Source organism: Mus pahari, chromosome 18, assembly GCF_900095145.1.
Source record: "Mus pahari chromosome 18, PAHARI_EIJ_v1.1, whole genome shotgun sequence".
In the NCBI taxonomy this organism is placed as follows: domain Eukaryota; kingdom Metazoa; phylum Chordata; class Mammalia; order Rodentia; family Muridae; genus Mus; species Mus pahari.
In genome coordinates this window covers 31,482,378-31,494,606 of record NC_034607.1, presented here as the reverse complement: position 1 = coordinate 31,494,606, position 12,229 = coordinate 31,482,378, and the positions used below count along the sequence as shown (strand labels likewise).

The following is a 12,229-nucleotide window of genomic DNA, read 5'->3' as shown; positions in this document are numbered from 1 at the left end:
CATCTTAGCTAGCAGTGAGCCCCACATGTCACAATTCTGACCAGCAAGGCACATGTGCCCACTGGTACCTTAGTGCCAAGACTATTCATGGTGTTCGGATGACTTTTCTGTTGCTGTGAGAAAATACTCTGACCAAAAGTGACTTCCAGCCAAGAGTTTATTTTATATTATACTTGCAGGTACAACCCACCACTGAGGGACATGCCCACACATGCATGCACATATCCACAAACAAGGACGACCTGCCTGAGGAATGGTGCCACCCACAGTGGGCTTCTACGTCACTAATTCAGACATGTCCGCATACCAGTCTTACATAGGTAATTCTTCGATTGAGACTTCTCTCAAATGACCTAGCTGTGCATGTTGACACTGATGGAAAATCAGAACACTAACCACTCTTTTGGTTAGATTTGAGATTGCCACAGAAGGATAGGCACACCGGATGCTATAAATATAGTCAAAGATCACAGTAATGGAGGCTATGGGCCCTAGATCTAGGCTATATATTGTCATGTTAAACTGACTTCTAAATACTTGTGTTAATGTCCACAGATCTATGCTGCTCTTAGCCATGATCAGAGCAGCTTTTTATTGCAGTGGGTCAGGGTCAATGCAGAGACATATAACTCTTCAAAGTGCTGACTGATCATAACTGATTGAGTGCTCACCACTGACAGGACATCTACATCACCTCACCTCCCTAAGGCTCAGGAAACACTGTGGCCTTTTACAGTGACTGTCTCTATCCCCACTTCTTCTTCATCTCTGTCTGCACTGAGAAGGACTGAACAATTACATATAGGGGAAGCAGGGCTTCAGTGGCTGTTGGGAAGATAAAGCTTTGGACTTTGAATATTTCCCTGAAAAAAATTTCAGAATATTTTGAACTTAAATCACCAAAACACACACACTCTCTCTCTCTCTCTCCACCCCCCCATATATATATATATATATATATATACCAAACTTGCTATGACAGAGACATGTGTTCATATGTAGTGTTGCACGTGACACATTTGATTAGAAATGGAACCAGGCTAGATACTCAACAATGGATGAATAGAGAAAGAAAATGTGATCGATTGACAATGGAATTTTTTTAATTTATTAAAAAAAAATAAGAAAAGAGGAAAAAAAATCATAGAATTTACATGAAAATGGGTGAACCTGCAAGTCATTGTGGTAAATGAAATAAGTCAGAAAGAGAAATCCCACATTTTCTCTTTATGTGGTTTCTAGATGAGTGGCAGGTTAAGATTCTAGAAGGGACTATGAAATAAAGAAAAGACTTTACGGGGAAGGGGAACACAGAGAGAGAAGGTACCAGAGCACATGTTAATGGGGAGCAGGAAGAGGCTATCAGAAAGGAGGGAAGGACCAGCAGGTGGGACAGGAGAAGAGGACAGGATGCGGGGTCCAGAAGGTCTGCAGTTCTTTCCCAGGCACAAACCTGACCCAGATGCATCCCAGTGACGGCAGGCATGAGAGCCTAGGAGGAATGGCCCAGGAAAAAACCAGGCCACCAGTGCAACAGAAGTGCAGAAGCAAGTACTTAGTAAGGGGGTAAAGTGCAAAATGTTGGTTAAGATGGGATCAATAAAGAATGATTAGTTTGAAGAAGGTTTAAAAGAGGACCGCCCCCATCCCCTCACCGCCCGCCCCCCCCCCACCCCAAAGCTGCTTTTCCAAAAGAAAACAAGGAGTTCATGAATCAACAGGTTTGGGAAGGAACATAACACGTCAAACAGTTCCAGTCTTCAGATCATCAGCAGCACAAGACAGTCAAGAGACAGAGCACTGGCCTGGGAAGACAATACAGGAGCTCATCGCCCAGTCTCTTTGGCACTTTCCCCATGCCCAAGATTTGTCCTGGCTGAAGACAGAAGAGCAGAGAACTGCGCTCACTGGGTCCTGAGGAGCACTCTCAGCCCACTCCCATTCAGTTCTCAGACATGCTTCTGTCCGAGGTGCCCTTCAAGGAAGCAGGGCGTTCATAAATCACTCTATGTTCATCTGTCCAAACTAATCCTGCCATGGAACCACAAGTCTATACACCTTTTCTACCCCTCTGTATCATACTTCTCCCAACTTACACAATTAGAAGGAGGCACAAAGAAGGGAGGGAGGAAGGAAGAGGGAAAAGGGAAGAGGGAACAAGGAGAGTAGGTAGTGGTGGATGGAAGCTCACTTCTCACCCATTCCCACTCACATGGGTGCTAAGCAAATATAATTGGAGATATCGGTGTCTGATTAGATTTGTAAACGACTATCAAATACTTCTGTCAAACACAGTTTTCAACTGCTTGCCTTTAACAAAATTGAAGGGATGCCCAATCAGGTAATGTGATGGTTAAAATAATTAGCCAAAAAAAAAGTTTGATGGTCATTTTGTGACATACAGTGCCTAACTCAGAAGGAGTTCTGTATTAAATGATAGTCCCATAATCTTTTTTCCATTACCAGCTTCTAAGTAATAATAATAAGTAATGCACTTTTGCATTTGGTACTTACGAAAACCAAAAGGTACAGTTCACTGAGAGAAACGTTTCCGTTAAAGTTTCTAAAACAAATTCTCAAAACAGTAATGTATTATTTACATTGTTTTAATAAAGATATTAACACTTAGAGCCACAGAATGAGTTTTTAAATTTTAAACATATGTGTACACAGATATGCTCAACAGACAGGATTACAGTCTCAGAGAAGTCATGAAAAGTCAACCAACAAATAAGACTCTTAAACACAAGAATGCAGTATTAGGACACAGAATATAAATATGACAAGAGGAAGAACATGAAGACAAGGAAGTGGGGACTGCCAAGGGACAGTTTATACAACCTCTCTAAAAATTCATGACTGCAATGAATTGCCACCCTTGTCACTGTTAACCACAATGACGTACTTTGCAATTATTTAAACATACAAATAAAAATATCATGTCAATTTAGAAAATACATAGGAGACACAGTCCTTTACCTAGGAAACAAGGTTTGATCTAACCAACTTCCCTTTTCTTTTCTTTTCTTTCTGCCCATTTCGATGTTTTGCCAACTCTCCCCTACATCAAATCTTCCACCTCTCAACTCCAATGACCATTCTTTGGCCATTTTTGTACTTTAAATGCAAATTATATAATTTATCTGGCCTACTCAGTCTCTCAAACGAGTAAGACATTTAACAAGTTACCCGGCTTCCTGTATTGTAGCTTATCTCCACTAAAGCCCCTGATGTGGAATCTGCAACTGTCCCCATTGCAGAGTCAGAGCCAGGAATTGTTCATGCATATGTCTAAGTGCTTCTGATCCTGGGACCAAGTATCAGAGTTCAGCAAAGCACACACTCACCAGGGACGTCACTGTCCTTTCTCTGTTAGGGAGCAGTGTCTGATGCAGTAGCTACAACCAAGCCGACAGCCTGAGTCTGAATTGGTGTAACCAGAATGTACTTATGGACCCTTAAAATAACTTCTCTTCCATGCCTGAAGGGAATGATCAAGTTCCACACATAGTGACTTATTTCAATTTTTAAAAGTTCCAATTAAGAAGAAAAAGTCCTTAGCAGGCAACTACACATTATATTCCAAAAATGTTTTAATTACCTAGGTCTGCTTAGCTGTAACTTAATGATTCTTACTCTTATACTAAATATAGAATATAGCTCTGGGGGAAAACAGGAGACTGACTGTAAGCCATTTCAACACTCTCATGAATCTTTTTATAGAAATATAATAAAACAACTTCAGTGAAGCTCTGCAATCTTGGTTACAAAGGGGTGGACCCTAGGGCTGGAGGCCCCCGACTCAGGCATCCTTAGCAGACAACTTTAGAATAAGCAGACAAGCACCGAGATCTTATATGCTTCTAAGTTTTACGAAGACTCTCTGATGGTTATTCATAGTTGGCCCTCTGCTCTTTCTACGGACTAAGAAACAGAGTTACCAGGAACTTAAAGGATAAATCCAAAAGGTTATGTAGCTTTCAGAGAGATCACAGAAAAGATTTACACTAAGATGAGGCCCCCTCATCCTCAATGGGACCGCCTCCCACGCTTTCCCAGGGGAAGGACATCCTGAATCTCTAAAAGTCAAGTGTCATGATGAACCCACTGGGTTTTATATAACATCCTCAGAACTGCACAGAGAGAACCCGAGAACTCCGCTTGCTGGCTCAGCCGTCCAGAGATACTCCTCAGTCTTTGGGGTCGAAGGAGTCCTTCCTCCTATGTTTGGTCAGCAGTTCATTACATGTCTGCCCCAGGCCGCTTGCTTTCTTTTAGTAAGTTCCATTACATATGTGTAGTACTGTTATAAATATGTTGTTGAAAGAGAATAAAAATACTGCACTTTAGATATTTCTCCTAAGGCTGAAACATAGCTCCCACACACATTCTCACTCATTCACAAGCACCTGTCCCCCCCGCCCCCAAAAAAAGAAGCCTCCAGGCAGCGGGAAGCTGGATGGAGGACATTTAATGGATTTGGGACCTAAACCTTTTGCTAGGGAAAACATACATGATGTGCTGGTAACCCATGGCAACCTAATTTTTCAAAGTGCGGTTGATGTCAGACAGTAGGGCATTTAAAAAGTCTAAAAAGTACAAGTGTGAAGAAGTGGAGCTTTAGCTGGCCATGCCACTGGCTGAGCGCTACGGTGCTCCTTCTGTAGGTGCTCAGCCTCAAGCACGACACATGCTCATCTCATACGGTATTTCCTCCAGAAGGAGAACACGAGGAAGCTTCAGACACCAGCCTAATGAAAAGAAAAATTAATTCCTATTCCCCTGTCCATGTTTTATCAGCAGAGAAAATGTCATTTTCCTACAAACTAATCTTTTAGAAGACAATTCCAAACGGTTCCCAGGGTATCAGATTAAATTGTGTGGGTTATAAATGGATTTCTTAGTCAACCTGATCAAAAAAAAAAAAAAAAAAAAAAAAAAGAAAGAAAAAAAAATCACAGAATTTCTCCAGACATTGCTGAAGCAACTCTGATCTTGATTTTTCAAAGTTCGTGAGCAAATGATTCCTTTGAGATTTCTTCCAGAACCCTTCTAAATGTGACGTGTGAGAGATAACAAAAAGACAAACATATTTGCTTTTCTTAAAATTTAGTTTTTTAGTTTGTGTGTGTATGTGTATGTGTGTGGGGGGGGGGCACTGTCTGTCTGCCTGTCTGCCTGCCACAGACATGCAGTGCCTGAGAAGGTGACAAGAGATTCCTTCCAACTGGAATTAGAGATGCTTCGGAGTCACCAGGTGAGTGTTGGTCACTGAACTTGCAAGAACAGCCACTACTCTTATTTGGTGAGCCATTTCTCAAGTCCTTAAACATGGTGTTTGTGAATAGCTAAGGGACTTTGAGAAACAGTGAGCCTTTAGCTGAACTAGTTAGTTTCCAACTCTGTGGCAGGTGTAAACAGAGAAACCAGAATTCAGAACACCAGGTGGCCGGACCAAGGCTCATCACCCAGCTGGTATTACAATCAATCAGTAATGACCAATTGGCCTGTGAAATCTGGGAAGTGCCTGATTTACATTCTTGACAGAAGTTACATTAGGCAAAACGCAGGTGGGACACACACCAAGAAGTGAGACGATACTTGCTCAACTCTGCATAGTGGAAAAGTTCATTAAACTGAACACTGATCACAGGCTATCAATTAAGAGACAATCTGTAATATTAACTCACTTTCTATTTGTTAATGTTGCAAAACAATAATAAAATATGTTGTAAAACTAACAGATAACAACATAATATAGTGACATGTAAATGAGAAAACAATATTAATAATCCCATTACTTCCTGTCTCATAAATTTGGTCCTTGTATGAAATGCCATAAGGAAAACCATTACTTTGTATGCTAACTTAAAATCTTAATAAAGTGGCTAGAGACACTGTTCAGTGGTGAAGAGAATGTACTGCTCTTGCAAGGAGCCAAGTATTGTTCCTATCCTGTGACACCAGGTCCCAGGGATCCAACACCTTCTTCTAGCCTCTGCAAACACCAGTACCCATGTGTAATGTGTGTGCAGAAAACTTAAGTATTAAAAAATAAAATATTTATACAAATCTAAATGAAAAAGAAATTGGATCCCAATAGCAAACAGGCTTCACTCATTAACACTCGTCCAGTAAACACTGGACACACTGGAGAGGGCAGGGAATTCGCCTGGACATAGAAACAGCACAGAAGGTTAAAGCTCAGGTCTATTTTGTTATTTTAAGAAATATTAGCTATAAGTGTCAATCCACAGAAGCATACACACTGCCTGTAGGTCTCATTCTCCATCAGAAACTGAGCATGTTTGTTGACTGAGCATGTAGTCATCTAAGCCCCTGTTTATTTGGTAAGCCAATCTGTGGCATATAAAGAACTCTCGGGTGTTTCTAAGACCTAGAAACTTCATCATGTTTTAAACCCCAAACATCATCCATTTGAAGACTCCACACTCCTACCTCAAGCTTTGAGTGACTTCATGAGAACCTCTGTGGATCAAAAATCCACATGAAGAGTCCTTGAAGACAATGAAAGAGCAAGTCACACGGGAGCGGGTCACAGAGACCAAGGGGAAAAGAAAGGCCAGGTCTCTCCTGCATGGCTAATCTCTTCTGAGAGGCACACTTATTGGAAGGAGGTCAACCTGAGAGGTGGGAGGTGACATGATTTAGAAAAAACCCTTTCTGATGACTCAGAAGTCTTAGCTCCTACGCAGCCCCTTCCATGTTAGGATAAAACAAACAAGCAGAATCCGCAGGGCTAGAAAGGGCGCACGGCGTGTCTGTCACTTCAAGTCTCTATATGCTGACGTTTAGGTTAACCCAGACAACCAGAATAAAGTTCATCCAGAAAAGCACTCTCAGCTAACTTCACATTACCCCACCTGTCATCTTGAACTTCTACAATTTAACATTGGCACAAAAATGTGTCATCCCAAGTTTATTCTACCCATTGAGAAATCCAGAAGCAATACAGAGTTCGCATTAAAAAAAAAAAAAACCAGCAAAAAACCATGTCAATATTGTTTGTGCCCTATTGAGAAAGCTAACTAAAGTTTAAGAGTACCTCCATTCCCTAGAGGCCAGACTTCCAGAGATTTCAAAAACTGGTAAGAAATTATACGCCTAGATTTGGAAATCCTTATGCCACAACTACAGTGAATAGATTATGAATATGAAGAAAAGGTGAGCCTAGGTCAAGAACCAGACCCCAGCGGCTGCTGACGTGCAAAGCTGTCAGTCTGCTAATGAGAGGGATCTGCCCCCTGGCAGCATTGCCAAAAGCTGTGCACCTGAACCAGAACACGGAGGACAGAGAGCACAATCCGGGAAGGAAACACTAGGAAAGAAAAGGACACAAGACAGCAGAGAACAGAGAGAACTCAAGCCAGCAAATGGAAATGGACTCCGACAGAGAGCCAGCAGCTGCCAGTTGAACCTCAGAGGCCTCCCAGTTCCTCCTGCCAAGCTGCCAGTCAGGCTGGACAGAGCTGCAGCCAGGAGAAGGATACAGGAAAGGTACGGGAAAGATGACAACCACTTAGTTGTGACAGCACAGTTTCTTGGCAGAAGGAAGCAGGCACGTCAGAGCGGATTACTTTCCAAATCAGCTGCTGGTCTGGGACAGCAGGCAAAGCCACAGCCACCAGCAGCAGGAGAGAAGTATCTACGTTCTTCAGGCCATCCCGAAACAGGACTCCACAGGCCATGGAGAACCCAGGGGGACATCAGGAGATCCAGTGGCGTAGGTGTGTAGGGCTAAGTAAGAGCAAAGTGACTAAGGAAATGTGTTTCAATAAGGCTAGACTTTTCAGCAGCAATGTTCCAGTAACTATTTTGAAATGCCTTGTCTACTAAAACAAGTAAGGCAGAATGGCACATAGGTCTTGTGGAAGGAAAAGAGGGGACACGGAGACCTAGAAGGGATGAATCTGATTAAGGTACATTATACGAGGATGGGGGTGTCATCATGAAACCTTTCCTTTATACAGTTTTGATACATGCTAATAATCTGTATTTTCTCAGAGAAGGCAAGCCTGAGGACCGAGCCTAGGATCTGACACGTGCTGGTCATCATTCCACCACTCAGTCCAGCCCTAGGTTGTTTTTCTTTCTTTGAGACCAGGCCTTGGTTTAAAGTTGCAATCCCCCTGACTTAGTCTCTCAAGTAACTTGGGTTATAGTTATAAGTGTCTAAATATCTAAGTGTCTAAGTTATACGTAAAGCAAAAGCCACACAAACACTTTTATGCATGATATTATTTCTCACCTATAATAGGAAGTAGCTGGCAGTAGTTGAAAATGTAGATGTCAAAGCTTCCAGAAGTGAATTACTAAAAATGACCAAAGTGACCCCCCACCCCCACCCCATGGTTCTGACTTACTAGAGGTTTTGGGAAATTCAAAATGGGAGGGAGGGGGGAGACTATTTCATAATTATAGGCTTTCCTGTGGTGAGAGGTCATTCTGTCACATGGAAGTCACAGATGGGCCCAAAGTCATGCCTAGTGTTAGTTTTCCATCTCTAGGGGACTTCCATGGATTGATTAGGAAGTGGCTTGTATTACTCCCAAGAGCTCTGGGGAGGAAAAAAAAATTGACCATGACTCATAACAGAGAAAAGAGACAAAACTAGCAAAATATGAATCGACATCACTCAATAAAAGCAAGATTAAGTTTAGACTGTGAAATCAAGAAATTGAAGCTAAGAAGTTCTGTGAGCATGATGCCTTTCCCCTATGACCTAAAAACAATGTACGCTCTTCAGCAGTCAGGGTCAGCTGGGCAAAGTCTGGATTCCTACCCGCATAAAAAGTCAAGGGTGCATTGTTCTCCTCCCCGCTTTGCTTCAGCCTAGGAACATCAGGACATGCAAGTAGGGAATCTATAAAGACTTTTCTAAGATGGTTGAAGCTACCGGAGTCACTGGTTATTATTAGAATATTAACTACGCTAATATTCTATTTTATAAACCCACACCTAAATACTGAATTGCTTCCAGGTCTTCAACAAGGTTTCTGGCTGATAATCTCATGACTAAGTCAGCTGCTAATGAGGAAGGAGGAGACACAGAAGGATGAATGTCAACAGAGAAGGCTTCACCATTCCCACCATCTGAAGGCAAGTATGACATCGGAAGTCTGGCTGCAGGTACAGAGCCCATTTCAAATGATTACACTGTCTCTAAACAACTCATAGTTCAGTAAGAAGGACAGGAGAAAAAAGTGTGACTTTCTGACGGCCGCGCTGCGCCGTTCTCTTACCCTGTATGTTGTACAGGCGGACTTTGTGAGTAACATGTTCGAGGAAGCAGGTCACGTCTGAGTAGATCCTTCCACGTGTCACTCTGACAAAGGGCGGTCTTAGGGAAACATACGGCTGAAGCAGAAAGGACAGTTTCAGCAACAACACATTGGTTTCTCAACTTTCCCAAAAAGAGTTTAGGAATATTGTGGGAAATGAAAAATTCATACAGTTCAAGATTCATAACCTGACATGAAAATCTAATAACTTATCTGAATACACAGTATATAAACAATGGATATAAGGTAAGATTTTTTTCTTACATAAAATTATAAAGCCTGTATTTGCAAATGCTTACAATTTGATTGGCCTTAGATAATCACAAATATTCTCCTCACAAACATTTCTAATTTATATTCTTCTATTGTCCATATAGTTATTTGTTGGAAATAAAATTATCCTAAGTAGTGACATCTCCCAAGCCAGCACTTGTAAAGGTAGTAAGACAAAACTCAAAATGGGGGTATGCTCAAATGTGGAAATGCTCAAAGAAGAGAAAATCACGTCCGGATGTGGACAGTGGTGTTCATGGGGGAGACAGTCTCATCACTGCGCATGCCAGTGGACACGCACAGCACCTGTGCCTAGGGCGGTTCCAGTACACATGCGTAGTACGGGTCTCTGAGGCTGCACTCACCTGGCCCTGCCCGTCAGGCAGGAAGAGGTAGGCACCGCTCTTGTCCCTTTTGTTGGTGGTTCCATACCACAGGAACTGGACCTTCAGCTCATGCTGTTTACTGTCTTCTTTCCTTCTCACTTTCTGAGGATCACAAAATATGATAAACAAACAGCGACTTATTACCAAAGTGCCACCAGATGGAGTGGAGAATGAACGCCAAGCTATGCAGAGGCAGTAAGACAAAACTGAAAACAGGACTGTGAATAGGCTGGAAAAAAAAAAGAAAGAAAGAAAAGAAAACAGGAAAAGGACAATACAATCTACCTAGGTTGGTTAAAAATGCTCGAGGAGGGCTAGAGAGATGGCCCAGGAGTTAAGCCCAGTTGCTGCTCTTGCAGAGGACCTGGGTTTGCCCCCAGTGCCCATTTGGCAGCTCACTATCACTGATGACCCCAGTTCCTGGGAACCAGATGCCTTTTTATCGGCCTAAGACACCAGGCATCCAGGTGCATATGCGCATGAAAGGAAAAACATGCATTCACATAAAGAAGTTTAAATGCTCACGTAAATTGAAAGGCTACAGCAGAAGGACTGTCTAAGTTTAAGGGTAGCCTGGGCTTAGTAATGAGTTCAAGGCAAGCCTGGGCTACATAGTCTCATCCTATCTCAGAGAAGAAAACGAGGAGTCAGAATGAAACTAAAAATGCTGACGTAAGCCCCTCAGGTGAGAAATATTTGGTTAGCCACAACATTTCATAGTTGGCCTCAGATTTTAAAGCCTTAAAGTCTGAACGAAACCCCGCCCTATACTGTAGCAAGGAATAAAGAACTTAGACCTGTGCTCAAATCTTCTGTAGAAGGAGACATATTGTAACTGCCAATAGGCATGGGACAATTTGTTTTTAAAACACAGTAAAAGTGAACTAAAAATCGGAATTAAAATGTAAAAAAAAACTCACTTTGCATTATACCGACAGGTTCTTTATTCTGTTGAACTGCTTCCACAGCTTCGCTAAACACTTCCATCTACCACACTTAGCTGCATGGAGGCCAGCAGCACTGGCCAGAAAATAGACAGAAGCAGGTCAGCCCTGTCTCCCAGAGCTCTGCTGCCGCCCTGCCCAAGAGGGCCTTCCCCCTCTGCACTGTCATGGACACAGAGTAAACGCAGTGAGATTTATGGTTGTCACAACTAATCAGAACATACCTCCATCAGTCCAGATCGGTCAAACCAAATCGCCAGGAAGGAATTCTCTATTGTTATGGCATCTCCAGCATCCACCATGTTCTTCACGTGGAATATTCCATTTTCTGCTAGTCCATCATTATTATATAGGACATAATCAGCCAAGTGTGAGCTTGAACTTTGTGACTCTAAGATCTTAAACACTTTCAGTCCCAGTGGTGGTATATGAGCTAGAAAAGAAACCTTTCAAGACAGAAAAAGGGATTATATAGAAAAGTTATCTACCGAAGGTAAAACATTTATATTTGTGGTAGAAACATCAATCAGGTTCTTAGGAAGAGGACATACTGTTACTCTATAAATGCTTCAGTAACTTAGTGAGGTTGTTCACACCTCAGTCTGGCCAGGAATCTAATCACCCCAGGTTGGAAGGCTTCAAAACCGTTCATGTTTGCATTCTTCCTACGAAACTATATGACCATCCTTCAAATGTCCTACAGTGTTCTCAACAGATGTTTGGAGGGAGAAGCTCTCCAGGCAGGGTAGGGCTTAAGGTAAATCATGTTTTTCTTCCTAATTTTCAGAAATCCTTTTGTAAAATTATACTTCAGTATGTTAAAAGGATAAACACAGCTGTATAGCTAAGGCAAAAATGAGTTTAGTCAGTACCAGCCATCAGTGCTATCTTGGAGTTAGCAGACACTGAGCAAGGCCTGAAGGAGGCACAGTGTGATCTGGCTCCTGTCTTACAAGAGCTGCTTCACTTTCGAGATAGGCTGTTGCCTGTAAAATCTGACCTGAGTTTGGACTCCACTTCCCGTTTTTATTTGCAGGACAATGATTATCTGAGACGCACCAGCAGTAGTTTTTAAACAGCAGACATAACTCCCTCTTAAGTTGCTAGTTTATTACTGTGTTTCTATAACTCCTTTAATAACCTCAGGACTCCAAATGCTTAACATCTCTAGTGATATGGGGTTCGTTTAAAAACTGCTTATCTAAGACACAAACACACACACACACACACACACACACAGGCACATACACAAAGAGACCAGACACAGAGAAACACAGAGACACAACACAGAGAAAGAGAGGGAGAGGGAGAGGGAGAGGGAGAG

At 42.2% G+C, this 12,229-nt stretch overlaps 1 protein-coding gene across 1 annotated transcript in view; it reads right to left on the bottom strand.

The window, feature by feature from the left end:
• The window catches only part of Man2a1 (mannosidase alpha class 2A member 1), a 154,759-nt gene that overhangs the window by 31,282 nt on the left and 111,248 nt on the right, over positions 1-12,229 (bottom strand). The window contains exons 14-16 of the mRNA XM_021217692.2: positions 11,130-11,351; positions 9,941-10,063; positions 9,264-9,378 (exon numbers count right to left, since the gene is read on the bottom strand). Of these exons, the coding sequence (XP_021073351.1) occupies positions 9,264-9,378; positions 9,941-10,063; positions 11,130-11,351 (460 nt within the window). The remainder of the gene's footprint in view (positions 1-9,263; positions 9,379-9,940; positions 10,064-11,129; positions 11,352-12,229) is intronic.